General features: G+C 42.8%; 2 protein-coding genes across 5 annotated transcripts in view; one reads left to right on the top strand and one right to left on the bottom strand.

The window, feature by feature from the left end:
• Positions 1-591: 591 nt before the first annotated feature.
• LOC310994984 (putative methyltransferase NSUN7) lies at positions 592-15,312 on the top strand (the record flags this gene model as incomplete). The annotated part of the gene is made up of 14 exons (XM_083983914.1): positions 592-604; positions 723-860; positions 1,655-1,837; positions 3,184-3,242; positions 5,355-5,494; positions 5,769-5,921; positions 6,456-6,639; positions 7,835-8,048; positions 8,144-8,287; positions 9,258-9,359; positions 9,475-9,592; positions 12,241-12,361; positions 14,434-14,625; positions 14,806-15,312. 14 exons carry the CDS (start codon positions 592-594, stop codon positions 15,310-15,312), a joined length of 2,268 nt encoding a protein of 755 aa, XP_083840040.1.
• Positions 15,313-15,985: 673 nt separating this feature from the next.
• The window catches only part of apbb2b (amyloid beta (A4) precursor protein-binding, family B, member 2b), a 30,010-nt gene continuing 25,369 nt past the window's right edge, over positions 15,986-20,626 (bottom strand). For all 4 annotated transcript variants that reach the window (XM_083977624.1, XM_083977623.1, XM_083977625.1 and 1 more), the window contains one exon: positions 15,986-19,993. In XM_083977624.1, coding sequence (XP_083833750.1) covers positions 19,823-19,993 — 171 coding nt within the window. In that variant the 3' untranslated portion in view covers positions 15,986-19,822. The remainder of the gene's footprint in view (positions 19,994-20,626) is intronic.

Here is a 20,626-nt window from a genome sequence, read left to right as displayed (position 1 = left end):
CTGACGTGGCTTTATTGGACACGTTTGCACATTTCTGGTCACTTCAAGCCTTCATTCGCACTTAAACATTGATGAGCGCTGTAAAAGCCGATTACACTCTGTTATGTGTTTCTCTATTAATCCAGTTAAATTAGAGGCTAGTGGTCCCTGCAAACTGTTGGGTTTTAATCCTCAAGTCAAGTCAAGTGATGTCACTGAGTGCGTGCATGTGTGTGCGTGTGTGAAGCAGCTGCACAGGGATGAGTGAAGCAGGTCACTGAGAGGTGGACCTTTGTCCAGGGTCGGACAGCAGCCCATTATTTATTCATGCTGATGTATCTGACCGGCCACCTAATTGCACCAGGAGGAGCCCAATTACCCACAGAGGCCGAGCAATCGCACTGTCTCACATTCGGAGAAACTGGAAGGTGGATCACATGTCAGTCATGACTGATGCCATGCGTCTTATTTACATTTGCAGAGCTCAATTTCAACTCTGTAAACAAGCAAAGTGTGAGTTTGTGTAGATGTTCGTTGGTTGAAGTAGAAACAGACTGTCGTGTTGAGGGGCAGGTGAACGTGACAAGTGTTTGGTTTGTTGTTGCTGCGATCATGGCAGACGAAGGTAAGGTCTTTATGCTGCTGCTTTTTGCCATTGTTTTAATTTGTTTGTTTGTGTGACATGAACATCCAGCGCACACAAACTCTCTCACACACACACACACACACTCTCTGTGCCACAGTGGGCTCCAGCACTAACGAGAGGTCGAGCTCTGTGACGGAGGAGATCTCACATCAAGACCACGACCAGCAGACCGACAAGAAGCCCCTCTCATTTCTGCTTCCTCTCCCTCGACTTCTTTCATCTTCACCTTCGCCAGGTAACTCACACTTCTGAATCTTTCAATATTTTATCACACACTGGGGATATTTTATCATATACAAAAAGAATCCGACCATATTTTCTTGTACGACGCGAGAGGTTCTTTATATTCTAACATCAATCAAGGAGACAGTCAGTGAAGTGTGGTTTCACTCTGATCAATCATGTGATGATAAAACATTAAACAACCGCTCAGGGCTTTTATTGTGGAAAGAAAGACAGGGCTCTCAAAGCTGTGTAGAGTCAGGTTGCAGTCACCTATAGCTGAGCTGTACGCACCAGACGAAGCAGAAAGAAAAAAAAAGACAAAGCGGCCTCCGACTTTTGAAACTTTATCCCAAAGTTAGAGTTTCAACCCTTCTACTTTCATTTGGTGATAGGCCTTTTCCACAGAACACACTTTGACGTGTCCCAGTAGGAAAGTGGAGGCTGTTAACAATGAGGTCTGCATTTCATTTATACTGTAGCTGCTTCAGTTTTAGGGTCAAGTTTAGTTCATGTTTTATTGCTGTAGCACATTTTGTACACAGCGCAACACAATGTGTGTCACATGAAACAAACAGAACAGTTCCTGGTATTGTCGTGCTGGTATAACTGGAAATGCCAAGTGTGCCTCACACCCCATCAATAAGAAGTCTCACTTGTCTGTTCCTCTTTCTTTTTTTTGATCTATTAACTTCTCTTCTAATTTCCCTTCCCTCCTTTCATGACCTTTCCTTAAATCACTTCTCTAATTTGCTCCAATAATCTATTTCACAAACTCACTCAACATCTTAATTCTTACTCCTCCAGTCTCCCCTCCATCAGATCAGGCCTTTCTGCAGGCAGCAGACATTTTCCAGCGGCTGCGTGAGGAGAAGCCCATCACACTTCAACTCCTGCATTATGGGAAGAAAACGGACGCACCTCTGCCCGAGAGCGGAGACAAAACCACACAGAGACGGGCCTACCAACTCGCCTTCAACACACTCAAATGTACGATCGCTCTCTTTGTGAAATAGTAAAGTCCCTCGTATTGTTCTGGCAGTCACTTGTAAATGTAGTTTTGAGATTCAAGAGGACAGACTGATGGTTGAACATAAAGTCAGGAAGAAATTAATTTGAATCACTCTACTGCTACCTCTGCAGACCCTACCCACCTCCTATATGTAAGGCAGCCTTATCTCTATAATGAATAGCATTGGAGCTGCAGCGTGTGTCAACTCCAATATTCACTTTTGAATAGCAGCTTCAACTGCAGACTGTAGATTAAATACTATACAGTCATACATTTCTTCTCTCCATGTGATTCCAAATTACTTGAGCAGGAGCTGCAGCAGATGCCTGTATGGGAGGTGATAAGATGGAGCATGCCATGGGCAAACACACACGTGGACTCATACAGTGGCCACACATATTTGTGCATGCGACCGCACATTTAAGGGGTGGCTAGTATGTTGACATGTCGTTTAGTTTTCATCCAGTTCAATATTAGAAAGGTCAAATGAACTGAAAATATCTTTTATACAAACAATGGTTGAAATGATTCACATACTGTTGGTGATGGACCCACACGCTCATTGTTTTGTTTCTCTGACCTGCAACTATTTCTCTTTGTTCTCATGTAACCCATATCCAGCTGCATACAGATGTTTTCACAGAGAAAACAACACATTGTACAGTACATTAACCCACTCAGCACCAAACAGAGGACAGCCACCATTAGCAACTAGCTGCAATGTAATAATGAAGAATGTGACAGCTAAGGAGGAGGCAGCTATTTCCCTCAGGAGATGCTGGCAACCAAACCAGGGATGAAATTAATTAGTAGTTTATAAAACTAACTGTCCACAGGTTCAAGGTTTGACTGTCAAAAATGTCAAAAACTGCACAGATACATCTTCTTTTTACATAGCAACCCTGAGTGACTAGAATAAAAAACAAAAATCTGCTGTCTCTTTCCCAAGACTACAGTACATCCCTGTTACTGTGATCTAAACTAAAACTGCCACGTTGGCCTTTAAATGTGGCCAAATGAATAGATCTCCTAATACATTTTACTAACTAGATCGTTTGTATGCGAGTCTGCTTGTCAAACATGGAACAGGCAGGACATTTTGTACATGACTCCAGAGAGATTGGAGAAGATCATACAGGAAACACAGGTAAGATAACCATCACGATGCGTGGCACCAAACTGACAGCCAGCAGCATACCTGCTCACCACACCTTCTGGGGTGTTACTACACATCCGAGATGTCACAGCAAGCCAGCACATGACAGCCAACCACAGTTTTGATTGTTTCTTTCCATTAACATTGTTTTTGTACATCTTCTTCTAGACCAAGATTTACTTGAGGACATCATCATTGACAGCTGCTTCCACACCTCTCAGCATATTGTGAGTGGTAACAAACCCAAAAGTGATTAAAAACCCTTCAGGGCTTACTCACTGATTGTTAAACTGTCTGGGGGTTATCTGTTGTCAAATGAAGTAGCTGTGCTCTCTCCGTCCATATGAGCATGCTCCGTTAGAATATGGTAAAAAATGCTGGCAAGGGAGACGGGGATGTGGTTAAAAGCCATTTGTATTCAGATGTGTGCGTAGTCTGGCCGGTTATAGGCAGCAAATGATGCATGCAGGAGAGAGACAGACGCACTACCCAACTGGGAGACTGTAAACGACACTATAAAACACTGTGCAATGACACATACGTGGACAAAAAGAGACACACTTAGCTTGTGCAGGAGCGTGTGTGTATGTGTAAATGATGACTTTACTGAGGGATGGGTGAAACATAGAGAGAGGTCGTTAGTCTGCAAGAGTGACTATAAAAACTGCCACAACTCTTTGTAATTCCACACACACCTTTACTGCAATATACATATCTTAACTCCTACACACACACACATACACTGAGAAAAGAGGTTAAGGAAAAGGATAGCCATGAGGCAAAGATAGGAATGTCTCATCTTCTGTTTTCCTTGATACAATTACAATCAATATTGTTATATTAACAATAAATCACTTTGTGTCTCACTACAGCACATGTGCACATGAGAGACATGTAGATTTTCACTATGTTTCTCCTCGGCTCCACAGACCAGTTTAACTTCTTTCTCATTGTTTTGGTTTTATACATTGATTTTTGAATTGCTATTTCAACTCAGCAACAAAGTATGCCTCTCTCTACACAACTCCACCAGAAAAATCTCCATCTTCCAAATTCATGAAAGGCCAAAGATACAAAGCTGGAAACATCCATCAAGTTTTCTATTTGGTTTCACTGACCCTCTCTGTGTGCTTGTCATTCAGGGTGTGGGCTGGTCCCAGTGGATAAATTCAAGGTTACATTTATTTTCTCCACCGTTGGAGAGACTCACATTAACTCTGCTCTTTGCCTGATCATAGCAATTGTGCTATTTTTTTTATTTTTCAGACCTTTTCCTCAGTTATTGAGAATAAAACACCTTCACACTCCCAGCAGTAGATGCTCTTCCCATGCACTCACCTCAACAACTGGTTTTCTTTTCAGGGTAGAAATGCTCCCACTCTTTGTCCTTGTCTTTAAATTGGCACTGTCAAACTGGCTCTATCCATTAGCCTGAGTCAGACGTTCCTCATCTTCCCTCATCTCTTCTTCCTTCGTTTGTCCTGCTTACAAACACAAACACAAACCCCATCTTTTTTTTTTAATTGGCTGGAATTGTCAACACAAGTCACTTTGTTTTTTTCCCCCATCTACCGAGCCTGGACAGCGGAGGAACGGTGGATTATATTTCAGAACACAAAGCCAGTGGACCATGACCATTGACTGAATGTCATTATGTGTTTTAGATTACTTAAATGTACTTGGTCAGTCTCTGCTCTGTTTCCAGACACAAGAAACAGCAGTTTTAATGAAGGAGCTCCTGAAACCCCCACTCTATATCACAGCACCAACAAACAGTTTAATGTAGCAATTAAATAGTAAACAAAATGGCGTATTAAACAGGTAAAGAAACAGCAATTTCCCTCAGGATTGATGGAAACCAAACAAGCATAGTGAAGTGTTAAAGCAGAAGTAAGCGATCCGGTCGATTTAGCTAACTTTTTGTCAGCCGGTGGAGTTAGCAGCCCCCGCCCTCGTCATGGATCTATTGGTCCTCGTCCCTACGTCACCACATTCACGCGCATCCCTTGGCTGCACACACAGCCCTTCATGCCATTCTCTCTCCTCATTGGATAAAGGTTGTAGGTTGAGCAGAGTGACTGACAGACACGTGTTTCAGACCAAACACTCTATGTAAGTGATTGCTGTCGGAAGATATAACTATTTAAGACTTATATTAACACAAACATTCCGCTTACTTCTGCTTTAACTTTAATGTCAATGTTGTGTATGGCTTGTTTCTGACCCCCCAGATGGTTTAAGATGTAAGCGAAGAAGTCAGTATCATGGAAGTCACTGACGATGACTTCATTAGAACAATCTTTGAAGATGTGGTTAATGACAGTGTTCATGTTTTGCAGTCCACTGATTTGTTGCCGTTGGCGATGGTGATGCTGTTCGACCTCCAGGACCGAAGGTTTGTGATGCGTGAACATTCGACGAAGAATCAGGAGGACGAGTCTCTACAGGAAGTCAGGGACCTGGAGAGGAGTCTGCACAGGTGTGTGTGTGTGTGTGTGTGTGTGTGTGTGTGTGTGTGTGTGTGTGTGTGTGTGTGTGTGTGTGTGTGTGTGTGTGTGTGTGTGTGTGTGTGTGTGTGTGTGTGTGTGTGTGTGTGTGTGTGTGTGTGTGTAAATGTGTAAACGTGTGTTCATATATTTCAGCTTTGAAAATGTGTGATGATTCATTGGCTATGTGTTAACACTTTTCTAACAAGGTTAAATCTGGAAATTGGCAAAACTGACAACTGACTGTACATGGTGTGTGTGTTACAGGTGTAAGACGAAGCTGGCAGCATCTTTAGCTCGCTGTAGAGTGAAACAGAATCTGCAGAGCGTCTCCTGTTTTCTGTCGGATCCTGTAAAAACCAAACAGCGCAGAGCCAGACGTCTGCCACTATACGCATGGGTCAATACACTCAGGACCAGGTACAAATGTTAATCTAACACATTCAGAAGTTTATTCTGCTCGTATTTGTCTTTGCTTTTAGTTTATCAATGGTCCATACAATAACAGAGAAATGCACATATAGCCAAAACAGTTGATTTAGTGGCACAAAAAGCTGCAACAAGCACTGAGCTCTTTGTGTAATGTGTATCTGCTATCACATTGAGTATGCTAACTGCTCTTGTTTTTTGGCATTCAGTAGCTTTCCATCTTGCTTTCTTCTTTGTCCCAAACTCAACATACACACACACACAATCTATTTGAGTATGAATCTGATGGGTTTGGCACAGTGCACAAAAGGAGATGTTGTTGCAGTATGAGGTTAATAGGTGAAGTTCAGTGGGGCTGAACAGGAAGGTTTAGCTCCACTGAACTCCCTCTGTCTTAAGGGCAGAAGATGTCTCTGTACAGTAGCCTATAGAAGTGAATTGGACGTGAATAGATACAAGACAATAGAGACTGATGTATCTACATGACATATTCTTGTATAAAATGTTGTGTCTTGTTCTCCTCAGTGTTGAAGAAGTGTGTGTGGCATTGCAAAGTGCTGACTTGTGTGAAGTGAAGAGCATGACTGACCTGAAGGACCCGACGTTCTGCAGGGACGTTCTCTGTCCAGACACACTTGTCTTCCCCCATCAGCTTCATGCCCTGGTCCAACACTGCAGCTTCACTGCCACACATGTACTGAACATACAGGTAGAAATCTGTGTAGTGAAGCGTGTAACTCAGCTAAAAATAGGGTTAAAATCCCAAATGACAAACATACTCACTTGTCCAAGGAGGTTGTGAAGGACAGGAACAAGACTGAGTGATGACCGGTGATGACTGACTGAGGGATAAAACCTACTACAATGAGGACAGGGAGTCATTTAAAGTTAAAAAAAAAAAAAAAAAATGAACAGAGAAATTAAAACTACCTTATTCTGGAGGTCAGTGTGGTCAGATTATGATTGGCGAAATAATATGAACACAACAAAAAAAATGAAGTGAGGCAGCAACAGAAAACCAGATATGTTGTCTTTCTATCTGATATCTGTGTCCACTTGAATGGAGATTAGTTCTTAGCAAAATCCCGGTGTCGTTCCGAAACGAGAGTTGTTACCTGCCGACAAACGACTGCCCCCACTTGTTGTAGCGTTATAGCTAAGTCAAGACGTAGGGAGGCAGAAGCACATCAGAGACACACCAGCTGTTAGCAGGACTTATCTAACTCAGGAGGAACCATGAGGAATCACTTAACGAATTAACCTACTGCACTTTTTGTTGAGGATTCTTGAAAGTCTCCCGAAGTCTCGCGAAGTCTCGCGCGAGAGTCACGTTTACCCGCCCAGAATTTTTACAGGTAGAACAGACTAGAGTGCCTAGAACAGCTATGAAAACGTTATCTTTTATACAGTCTATGGTCGTGTTTCCGAGTTGATAGTCCTTTGTTGAGAAAAACAAACGGGAGCTTCAGATGACCTGTAAACATAGTGAAAGCGTCACAGCTCTGTTTACAAACATGGCGGTTTCTTGGCGATGTCTGTGGGGGGAAATGCGGTTTTGTGGATGTAAATATAGCCTGACAAGCCGGACTATATCATTAAAATATACTTGCTGCCGCTAGGGTGCGTATAGATTTCTAGGCTAGTAAATAGCCTAAGCAATCCAAGATCCGTCCGCTCCCTTAATGCTGCTGTGGCAATGCGGGGACAGACACAAACAGCATTAAAAAGAAAATCTTCAGTTTAATTCTTTAAAATATTAGGAAACTGGAGCCCCGGGTTGAATTTGCCTGGAATGGCCTTTAAAAGATAATTGAAGTAATTTGTTTGATTAGCAGCACAGTAGTCCACAGTTTTGTTATGGAATAATGAATAATGAATGTGCTGTGCACCTTGTCTCTCTGCAGGACAGAAGTGTGTGTGTGGCAGTAAGTGCGTTACGCCCCCTGCTGTTTGACAGCAGCGATGTCCTGGTGGTGGGCTCTTTCTCAGGTGTGACTGTGGCTCACATCGCTGTGGCAGCTGCTGCTCGCTCCGGCCGAGTGCTGGTGTGTAGCCCTGATCACACAATCCCACAGGTAGAAGAGGTTCAGGATCTACTCAAACAAATGGAAATCAAGAGTGAGTGTTATATGGCTACTCCATAAAGTCTATTGATGACTATGATGACTACTAAATATCTGTTGATGTTCACACTTGTTCCTCTACATCCGTAGATGTTCGCTTCCTGTCAGAGGCTTTCCTCAGTCTGCATGAGTATGATGCCTCCGTCCAGCGTTTAAAGGTTATCATTGTGCTGCCTCAGTGTTCATCCTCTGCCCTCAATGACCCTGTGCCTACCATGCACAGTGAACATGGAGGTATGTCATTTTAGGGAGGAAGGGATGAAACAGCAGGTAGAGAGTGAGATAAAGAGAGAGGCCCAGCAGTAAATCCTCACAAGACTTTAAATGTCACACTATCAGTATCTGAGAGAAAAAGGCTTCAATGACATATGAGCCGATTGGCAATAACTCACATAATTTTTTTGTCCAGTTTATGTGTCTCCATCTTAATGTGACATTTAGTGCATACAATATGTTTATTTGTAGAATAAAAGTAATCATGGGTGATTACCTCAAAAAAGTCTGTAAAAATATGTAAGACAAAAAAAGGCTGCTGAAAATGCCATGTATGGAAGAATTATAATGCTCAAATTAGGCTACTACAAACCAGCCAATGTAAAACGAAATATGACTGATATGATGATATGAATATGACCGGACAGGTGATTATTTATTTTATGTGTGACTGTCTTAAAAGAAAAAGTTCCATAAGCTTCTAAAAAGGAGTGTGTTCAAACATTTAAATACAACTGTTAGTGTTTATTTTGTTTAAATTAATTTAAATTTTCTATAGACCATGACCATATGAACCGCAGGAATACATAAATGCAGCTATTTACCAGGTTTATGTAAAAAAAAATAGAGGGTATGGACAAGTAAAAGCAAAGTGAGAGTGATAAAAAAAAAGGAACTAGAATAGAAAATGAAGTCTGTGCAAATTCTCATTTGTCCAGGTCAAAGACATCTCTAGACAATTGAATCAGGTCAACTGGACTTAGCTTTGGTATTTGAAGATGTTTCGCCCCTTATCCAAGTGCCTTCCTTCCTTGAGGAAGCCACTTGGATAAGGGACAAAACATCTTCAAAGACAAAAGCTATGTCCAGTTGACCTGATTCAATTGCCTAGAGAATAGAAAATGAAGTTTTGTATAAGTGTCTGTAGTAATATGCAGAAGTGGAGAGTTTGTATTGTGTAAATGTTAAATATGTCTTATTCTGTTGACAGACTGGGGTTTATTACCTGAATTATCTCACGGTTCTGTTTCCCAGCGCAAAATACACATAATGGCCACTCAGCAGGCACGACTACTAGCACACTCTCTGACCTGTGAGTGCATCACACACACAAACACACACACACAGGAATATGAGGTTATTCTTCATTCATTCATTCATTCATTCATTCATTCATTCATTCATTCTGTCCTTTCTCCATCTGTCAGTCCCAAAGGTTCAGACTGTGGTCTACTGCACACGCTCAGTGTATCCTGAGGAAAATGAGCAGCTGGTGAAAAGAGTGTTAGAAAAAACACAGACCCACCCCAAACTGCTGCCCTTCAGGTAAACACACACACACACACACACACACACACGCACACACACGCACACACACACAGCTCTCTCTTTGTGCAGGGTATTAGGTCTCTGTCTATTGAGTATTTAATTATGCAATCAGACTTTTCATTACCTGTCCACAGGCTCAACCGCAAAACTAATGAGAAACCTGAAATTAGCAATGAGCTGTGTCCTCTACAGGACAAACAGAAAGCAATAGTACAAAAGAAAGCATAACAGTGAAGGTATGCACCTTGTTTGCCCTCTTTCCCTACCCCACCCACATAACACAGCGACAGATGATTGGCACCTGAGCTTTTCTCAGAAGGACTTTTACTTTGAAGCTGAGTAGCTAATGGTGCTTTTACTGTCACTGAGAGTTTGTCATATTGTTTTATTCTTTCATCCACCAAGGGACTTCTCTTCATTGAGTTCAAACAAGATGTCATTTTAGAAGACGGACCTTATGGCTTCAGTCTAAAACAGAAACCGGGTTGTTAACGTGGTTCTGATTGACTTTAAACTCTATTAAGTGTCTCAGCCACAGTCCAATGAAGTCCTGTCTGCCTGTTTGGTGCTGTCTCCATTAGTTACAGGACTGATGTTGTCATGTTTGTTAATGTTTTACACCTTGGCAGCAATGCACATTGGGTGATTGTGAATTTACCTTCCTGCCATGTCTCTAATCACTGAATTAAATAACAGTAACAACAGAAACATGGGGACTTATTATCAGTGTGAGTCAGTATGTGTTGAAGTGGTCTCTGCTTCTCCTAGAAACTGTCAGTATCTGTCAGAGCCACAGTGAGCCAGGAGACAACGAGGCAGGTGTAGGCTGGCTACCCCTCATTCTAGCCCCCATCATGGTGGCAGCAGCTCTGAAGTAACAGTACATATCACCACAGATAATATAGTTGAAAGAAGGAGCCTAACTCAAAAATTGTTGAAGTAGCCATGCATCGATGAAGGGACAGGACCACTGTATTCAAGCTGATAAATGAGCAAAAAGAAACAAAGACTCCTGTTTACTGAGAATCGTATACAGACCTGACACCAGTCTATTCTTAGACTGAGCAGCAACCACAGCTATGCTAATAACTAGGTCAACACTGGCAGCACAGACAACCACAGATTCAGATGGTTCATCATCACATAATGCAACATTTCAATACAGTGACTGTGTGTTTCCACTGTGGATCTGGCGCAACCCCCCAAAACGTCAGGGTTTCACATGTGACTTTACAAAAGAATCAAATAAATAAAACTTCAAATAAAAGATGCTATCTGCTAGCCGCTGACTTTGGTCACAACAGACTCTTCATGTCATCAGCTTACAGGATACAGGGTGTTATCATTAGCACAACCAATGACACTGTGTCAGCCACTGCCAGGTACAACAACAAAACTAGTATTGTTAAGAGATAAAATAATATTTCAGACCAGCTAAACCAGACAGCTAGAAGGTGAAGTTTTCTCTTCAGTTTAAAAAGACATTAGCATTGGTGCACACCTGTCTTGGATTAACTGAGGGGTCTTGATGGTTCGGAGCTCACAGGTATGTTAGAGTTGTTCACCATGACACCATACAAGCAGCTGACCTGAAACTACCAACCAGAGTCTCTCATGTAAAGTTATTCATTAAAATCTCACAGCTTCATTGCACCTGTTTCGGGCCATAAAATTTAAAGTTAACAAAAACTCGTTAAAACAACACAAGGAGCCTTCACTGTGGTCCCTCTGAGATTAAAACTGCTCTGGGCCACAACTGTTAAACTTTTTTCTGTTTCCATCCCCACACACACAAACACACACACACCAGAAATGTGTAGGCCCTACTTTCTCAATAAAACTGAACAGTATCTCCAAAACAGATTTTCACTGAGAAGATTTTATGTGGACAAAGGTCATATTTGCCCATGACTTAGATAGATTTAGACACTAGATTTACTGGTCCACTGAGAATTAACCTCAACATTTGCAAGTATATTTAATGCTTGGAGGCCATTACACCAGATGTACAATATATAGGAACCAGCAGTGACAGCTGGCTCATAAACATGAACACACTGACTATTTGCCTGGAGAAACTGAGACTGCCCACTTACCTAATAAACAGTGCATGTGTACTGTCGCAGTGATGTTGACTGATGTATGTGCAAATACTATTATGAGTGATAATTAAGCCTACTACTGAATCAAGATACCAGACCGAACGTGTAACATATATTAGTGTATATTAGCATCATGTAGGTGGTAACCGGTCTTGAGTTCATATACTGACTTATAGTAAAATAAAGTACATCTGAGGTTGATGGAAAGGTATTTGCTCATAAACCAAAGTCTTGGACAAATGACAACATTGTGCTGTGGAGACATCTGGACCAAATTCAGATATTTCATTGAGAGACAAACATTTCAACCTCATGATGGTGCGAGATGAAAAGTCTGGGACTGACCAAACACACACAAAAAAACGATTAAAATGCCACATTTTCCTCCTCAGAGTTATTTGTTTTACCTTGGAACCATTTCCTGCATGCAATTCCTCAAGTGTCAATCATGAATTAATGTGAAAATGCTTTATAGCATCTTTTTCTCCTCTGTGAGCTGTAGTCGCTCTGCAGTCTCACCTGCTGCTGTGCTCCTCTTCTCAGGGTGAATGGGCCAATTTTCCCTGATGAATCCGAGTCAGGAGACGCAGCAGACGCCAAGTTCTTCAGACTTGAACCATCTGAGTTCACCAACGGCTGCTTTATAGCCAGACTGTCCCGACAGGTGAGAGAGCAGACAGTGTGAGGAGGAGGGGAGGGGGTGATAGAAATGTAGAGGGCAAGGTTGGGTTTGGAGATTGAGGGGGATGGAGAGAGATTTCGTGGCGTGTGTGTGTGTGTGTGTGTGTGTGCTGTGCGTGATTGCTTTGCGACGAAACCTTTCAGTGGTGCTGAGGCTGCACTCTTTTACTGTCTGTCTGCTGGGAGGTCGGCCGGCTCTGCTTGTCTGCACATACACACACTCTTGCTCTCTCTCTCTCTCCCTCTCTCTCTGTCTTTCTCATGCACACACTCACACACATCATTTCTCCCTGAAACACTGCAGCATTATTCCAATACACCATAAAAAAGAGACAAGTTAAAGATGAAATACACCCGAGCCGCTGAAACATTTCAGTACTGTAGAGCCGAGATGAATGGATAATTCTCTGTATCGTTCTTCCAGCCATCCATCCCTCCCTCCCTCCCTCCACCCCTCTGGTCTCGTTGCATCACCTTGCTGCTTCATCTATTTACCCCCTCCTCTGTCTTTCCTCTTGCTCTACTCATAAAACCAAGAAAAATACAACAGAAGGAAATGAGATGCTGCTGCTTTGCTCCCCTGCAGCTCGAAAAATGGTGCAGAGAGGAGACTTTGCTTGTGTGTGTCTGTGTGTGTGTCGTTCCAATAAACACAGACACACACTCACGCACACCCATACATAGACAGTGGCAGAGTCAGCTCACCTTCCTAGTGCCAGTGAAATCATTTAAAATCTAATGTTCATTCAATTAAATGGACACTCACTCATTGGACACCTTTGGTCAAACTGTGCCGGTGGATGAAGGGATTGGAAAAGAAAGAACTAGTCACCTTGAAATCTGTCCGTTATGTCTGTATAAAACTTTCACAGCACCCCCCTTCAATTATTGTTGAGATATTTTTTGTTTGAATTAAAACTGTAGGACAGGACGATCAGCCCTACAGCCCCGCTGAAGACGGACATCTTCGTTAAAAGAGAATCCCTTTGGGGGGGAAAAAAACTGAAATATTATGTTAAACTCATCCGACAAGCTGCCATCACTCTCTCTCTTGTAGGCTTCCACATGTTATAACGAACTCTCAGTGCAGCAGTGTAATTAAAGTTTTGAGGTTTATAAATGACTCAGAGCATATAACGCTGTCAGTAAGAAAGATGAAAAACAGATTAAACACTGGAGAGTGAATGAAAGATGCAGTTGCAGTACTTTGAGCAGTGAGCTGAACATCATTCAACTTTCATTAGAGAAGACACTTTATGAAGATTCAGACTGACAGGTGGAGACGGGAGGAGGAGGAGGAGGAGGAGGATGGGGAGAGAAAGGCTTAGAGGAGACATTTTCTCTTTTAAATTCAACTGTGGATAAAGACTCTGATTTACTCTTGTGCACACGTACAGCCAAATTTGTGGGTGGTGTTTTGGTGTTAAAGGGACTGCTGGCCACAGCCTGTTTACACCCTCAATCACTCAGCTGCCTGTAAAACATATTAGGAGGCTCTGTCTGCTCGCCTCTTCATTTTTTCAGTTCACCAACAGAACCTTATGAATGGTGCGGACTAAAATATCTAAACTATTGGATAGATTGCCATGACATTTGGTACAGATGTTTGTGTCCCTTCTGCAATTCTGGCAGAGTCCAATTTTAACTGATATTCAGTCAATTCAGCTAATTTTATATGACCTACTGTATAGGAGATTGGTTTCACTTGGTAACAAACTGCAACAAATACATGACACACACAAAAAAGAAGTTGCTTTAGTCTTTTTATGTGCTGATACACAGTTAGCACCAGGCCATGCAAATACAGCTGATAGCAACGCCATAAAGTCTTAGGAAGAGAGGAGGAAAAGATAAATGGCTTAAATCCCCACTCTGCTCTGTGGGGATGTAAAACCCATCAAATCCCCCGTGAGTTCTCCTCTTCACACCTCCTTCTTCACTGCAGGGTCACTTTACGACTGCATTTTGTTGTAAAGATGTCCTTGCTGCTAAGTTACCGTGGAGACCCGTTGTATCTCAACACTACATCTTAAAGTGCCCTTGCTTTTTTCCCAGGCAGATCCCACAAAGGTGGAAACGGCCCAGGATGTGCTGGCACGGGCAGCAGCGAAGGGTCTCCTGGGTGGAATCGTTCCCGAGCCGTCCAAAACTGGCAAAAGGGGGAAAAACAAGAAGAATCGTGGGGCTTCGTCCCCCTCAAACCAAGAGACACAGGCAGAGGGGAAACTTGGAAATGGGCAAGACCCAGTTGCACCTTCAGAGGATGAAGATGAGAGAGGGGAGGGTGAGGAGAGAGAGAAGGAGGGAGATGAGGTGGGGAAGGAGGAGAAGAAGAGCAGAGGGCACAAAGGGCGAAAGCGAAAGCTGCAACCAAAACAAAGCAACAAGGCTCCTGTCGTCTCCAAACATCTACCTAAAACTCCCCAGAAGAAACCGACGCAGAGAAAAATCAACCAACCACATCACAAGAAGCGCCTGACGAAGCGTAAACGGAGACGATTCCCTCGTCTCACGCTGACGTTGATGTCCTCTGAGAAACCATCCAACCACTTGTCTTCCATCACAGCCCTCGCACACAAGCTAAATGACAACCCAGTGGTCAAATCACAGGAGACCGTCCTCCTCAGCAGCGCCTCTTCACCTGCAGGAAAACATCCCTCACCTGCTCGTCCTGCTCCCTCCGCAGCCTCCAAGCAGCTGCAGAGACACATCACGCAGCCAGAGACGGCAGAGAAGACGCTGAAGGACGCAGATAAGCCGGCGAGCCTGTCTAAAGTCGGGAAAATGACGGTCAGACCAGGGAAGGGGTTGAAGGCCTCGGATTCTGGCCTCCCACCCATTTCCTCTCCGTCCTCCAGCTCCGTTCGCAGCAGCTCTCTGTCCCAGACCAACATGTCCGCATCCTCGTCCCAAGTCTCTCTGCCTGGATTATAGTAGAGACGTTGCTATTAAGACTTTTCTATTAAGACAGCAAAGCACTCTCAAGTGAAATATTCAGAATTTATCACAAAAGAGAAGAAAATATAATGTTTATTTTACAGTATACATGTTTTTAATGAAAACAGTAAATCAACTGATTCATAAGCTGCTCAAAAGAAATGTGACAATTTTAATAACTCAGATATCACTATCGTTGTGGTAGTTTTCTGTTTCATGATTGTACTGTAAATGAAGTAATGTACAGACTGCGTTTAATATTTAACAGAGTCTTTACATGAGCTATTACTGGAGGAGGTTGAAGGGCGAGTATTTTATGTTCTGCTTCAGAGATGTTAGTTCTAGTTTTTATTGTCCCAGATTAATTCTTCCCTTGTTATAATCATTGTACGACCATAGATGATTTTGTTGTAGTTGCATGATAAATCACAAGTTCAGTGATACTGCATGATGCTGCTATTTTAGAGGGAGGAAAACAACATCAGCACCTGCACCTGGGAGGATGTTGAAAACTCCCAATCTTCAAAACTTAAATAATAATAAATAAAATTCTTACCTTCTTCTGTGGTATGGCAAAAATGTTCACTTCATAAACGCACACACAGACACGCAGAAGTCCAGGGTTGTATTTTATAATGCTGTTTATTCTCACAATTGGTTACATTGATAAAGTGTACAAATCAGTGAGCAGCAAACGGAAGCCAGCACATCCATCTGTGGGAAATGGAGTGTGTGTGTGTATTCTTGTTGTTGTCGTCTATATGTGTGAGCTTGACAGAGATACAGAGAGTCCACTGCTGTTACTATCATCATCATCATCCTCCTCCTCCTCCTGTCCAGACCAGCAGTGGACCTCCAGCTCTCAGGGCACTGTACAAGGTGAAGATATATTCCTTTATCTGCCTTTTTCTGCAAAGCGGAGCTTGTTGTAGCATTGTGAGTTAACCAGAGACTGAGACAACGACACTGAGTCAAGAGACTTTACTTGCCCCAACTAATAAAATCAGTATATACCTTTATAAAATAGAATAAATAAAATAAAAAATATTTCTGTTCAGTACATACAGTCGCTCTTTCAACCGTCCAAGGGCATGCAAGACTTTTTACGACTTTCCATTTGAAAAGAATGCATAGATAATTGCTCAGTTAAATTCAGTATCAACTTAAGTGACAACTGTGAAAATTTCCAATCGCCTCTCCTGTTTTCATTATTTGCTCTCGTATTTTTCTTATCTACAACAATGTATATCAGTATTTTACACTTTGGCCATTTGGTGAGTTGTCAAAAAAGGCATTTCATTTCAAGAAAATAATAGAAAACTAAAAGACATTCAAAAAACGAAAAAAAGATAGCTTATAACAATGATTAATGCCAAATGTTACATTAAATGGATTTTATGTACACAACAACTTTTAGTCATCTCGTTCACATTTCAACATCCTCGTGACAAAAGAATGTGACGCGGCTGAGTTCTCTCAACAAAATCTCAATTACACTTCTTGTTCCTTCCTCTGGGTTTTGTTAATATCAACAGAGAACAAGTCGCAGGTTCAGCTGTAACAATCTGACCATTCACTAAGTCCCATCCCTGTTGCTACACCTGTGAAGCCGTCCTCTCTCACACGGCTCATATCAAGTTACAATGACAATGCAGGATTTTACATCATACATTTGAAATCCGCAGCAACGAAAAACAATTGTCCTTTCACACGCAAACAAATGCAACTTTTTGTGTCGAACAATTGACTGTGGACTTTCTAATCAGTAAGTTTAATCAGCTGTTAGCTAGAACTAGACTTGATGTTTCAAGCGAACTCATTTTTTTAACTGCATCCTTGTAAAAATGTATATTATGCACATGATACATAAGATGGTGCTAGAAGGCAGCTGCAGCTGATGTAACGTAACGTAATGTAACTCACATCCCACCTAAGGAGCAGCAGTAAAGTTTTCTAAAGGGAGATGTTATTCTAACAAAACCCTTGGATGATACGATAGAAAAAACCAACTGGAAAATAAGACAGTGTTAGGATTTAGGGTCATGTTCAAAGGTTCAAAGTTTGGCTGGATATGCTGGAGTATAAATTTCCAGGAGGACATTACTCTGCACCCTGATTCTGATATACCGTCACCGTGGCTCCTACAGGAGGGATGTAATATTTTTCTAATGTAACCTGTTACCCCACAAACTAATATAGTTTTCTGATGACTGGCCTCACCCTATCAGGTCACACACATAACCAAGAGTTTCTCTAAAAGCCTAATAATATACAGGAGCTGGTGTGACAACACACAGTGCTGACAGTATTTGCAGAATCCCCAAAGACTCTAATGACAAGAAAATAAAAAAATCCTCCATCTGCTGAACAATTGAAAAAAAAAAAGATTTGAGACTCACTCTGTCCAGGTAGTTGGCTGGCTGCCATCTTTGTTTTGATTCATGAACAGGTTGAAATGTTTTTTTTAATCATTCAGCAAGCGGACTGATGATTGATGGTTAAAGAAGGCTTCAGGAATCCTGGAAATACCTGCATAATGATGGGATGTGTTTCTACCAAATAGCATACTGCTGCCAGTTAGCCAGGCAGACTGCGCTATACTATAACATTTCAATTATAGCACATTTAGTTCTATTATATACAATTTGCTTTTGATTTTGGAAAAGGCCACAAAAGAGAGACACCACCATCTAAACTTTCAGATTGGCAATCTGTATCCTCCTGCTGCTCTAGTCTGACTGACAGGTGCTTTAGCAAAATGGTCAGATTTTAAGCATCTACCTGCTACAATAACGAACTTCACTAGTTATAACCTTCCATGCTTGTCAGATATGTGATAATAAGGAGCTAGAAGTGAATAGTTGAGATTTTTGTGAGGGGGGGGGAAAAACACAAAAACAGAGCGAAAAGCATATGATCTTGTGGCGCTGATGAAAGATGTACAGTAAGTAAGTAGGCAATGAAAAAAAAAAGAAATAGTTCGGCGCATTCAAGTGAATAGAACCCTGGAGACAGATAGACAGCAGCCCAGGAAAGGTCCCATTGGTTCGAGTCAACATGTCTGTTGGCTTTACACTCAAATTGCTGGAGATAAATCGCTCTCTCTCCTTCCCAACTCCTCTTGGTTCAGACAACATCATCGCAGCCATACCCAAGTATAAAAACACATTCCTCAAGTCTTCTTCTTCACCCTCCAGGCTTTCTTACGCCGCCAATCCCCATTTTATTAGTCGACATGAAGTCTCTGAGGACTGATACTGAGGTGGGATTTAAAGTCAAATTTCCTCCAGCATGTGTATCAAAGAGCAGCGGCGGCGGCGGTGGCGGTGGCATGCTGATGTCTCAGAGTGTGGAGCAGCAGTCTACTGTAGTAGTGTTGACCAGAAAGCAGGGGAGCAGAGGAGAGAGACCTTACGCTGCCCTTCCCTGCGTCTCTTCCTCCATTATGGCTATCGTCTGTCTTTTTTTCCGAGGGATTAACAGAGGAAATCGAAACGAGATGTAAACAGAAAGCGTGCGTAGGATGTTTTTCGGGTGAAAGGTCACCGCTCGTTTAAACCCGTCCAGGCTGATTCGTGCACAGCTGATGAGAAACAAAGAGCTACAGTACGAAGAGACAGGATAAACAATGTGGCTTCTGATTTCTCACCCCGTCAGTCTCTGAAAGCAGCAGCAGTGTATTGATATTGTCTAGAGAATGGTTCACCTTTCTATAAAAAGTTCATGCAGGACCAGTTGAACAGATGAGTGTGTCGACTGTAAAGGCCAAATCTCTTTAGCCTCTAGCAGCTCCCTTCTTTCTTTTGTTCATTGCTTACTGATCGGACACGATGGCTTTCATGATTCCTTTCCTTCCATTTAGTCACTAATGTTTAAGTTACAGGCTACTGAGGATAATGAGAACGAGGGACAGAGGGAGGGGGGAGGGGGAAGCCACTACAGACTAACAGGACGACCGGGTGATTGACAGGGAGGTGTGGCCAGGTGTGCAAGGTCATGCTGGCAGCACAGGCATAGACACAAAATACAATAAGATCATTGAGAGATCAGCAGTTTGGGCAGCAATGAGCTCGCTCATCACGCGTGCTGTGCTTGACGGAGCACTTCCTACTTCAATATTTGCTCTCTTCTCCTCACTCCTTCTCTGTGCCGAGGGGGATGAGAGTTACTTCTATGTACACCGACACCGTTACCATCCTCGTTCAGAAGCTTCTCGTGGTTGTCCCTTCTCCGTGTGTGGGTCGAGTCTTTGTTTTGAGGAAACAAGACTTGAATTGCTGCTCGAGAGCCGATTAAAAACTCTCGAGTTGAAATTCCAAGTTGCTCCAGAAAAGCGGAGGAATCGTGACGCGGTTTCCCAAACCCGGGGGCTTTCGCTGTGTTTCAGTGGTTTACTGGGGTCTGTGGTGGCGACAGGTTTTGGCAGCAATGTGGCTAGTTACCATGGTGACTTGGGGGGGGGTGGGGTGGGGGGCTGTGGCAGGGAGTCGGTAGTGCTTCGCCATGGTTACTGTGGCAACTCGGTGACGGGTCTCTTCTGTTTGAGGGTGTCGATGAGAGACAGGACCCCTCTCTTCACGCTGGTCGAGACCCGACGGGACACTGAGTCGCCTGGAGGCAACGAGCTGCAGGCCTTCTGGGAGGGGGGCCGAGCCACCAAACACTTCTGGTACCGCAGCTGAGAGAGAGAGAGAGAGAAAGAGAGAGAGAGAGAGAGAGAGAGTAAAAGAGAGAGTAAATAACAGAGAGTTACAACGGCTCAGTACAAGGCAGGGAAGGTGTGTGTGGAAGAGAGAGAAGTGAAGCTGCACTGGTGCAGGCTGCTAGCTGTGATCAATAATAATGACTGATGACTCTTGTCACAGTGAATCAGTGCGTGTGTGTGTGTGTGTGTGTGTGTGTGTGTGTGTGTGTGTGTGTGTGTGTGTGTGTGTGTGTGTGTGTGTGTGTGTGTGTGTGTGTGTGTGTGTGTGTGTGTGTGCGTGCGCGTGTGTGTGTGTGTGTGTGTGAGTGTGTGTGTGTGTTCATATATCCAAAGTTCTGATGTGTGATCAATAGCCCGGCCAGCAGTCGACTAATCTTGTGACTCACATGCAGCAGAGACGAGGAAGATGAGTAGCGTCCACTAATGAGCTGCATCAGAGCAGAAACACCACAGAGGGCATTCTGGGCAGCGATTACGGACATTATAATGATAAAATAAAAACACCGTGAAGGCATTATGCGGGTTACTAACTCAATGGACACGTGTCTCGCTGAAAACTTGTCTTGCAAAGCAGTAAACAACACGTAATACAATTTAAACACTTAA

This window comes from Trachurus trachurus, assembly GCF_905171665.1.
Source record: "Trachurus trachurus genome assembly, chromosome: 1".
Lineage (NCBI taxonomy): Eukaryota > Metazoa > Chordata > Actinopteri > Carangiformes > Carangidae > Trachurus > Trachurus trachurus.
Note: the sequence above shows the minus strand (reverse complement) of the source record. Positions and strands in the feature narration are given on the sequence as shown.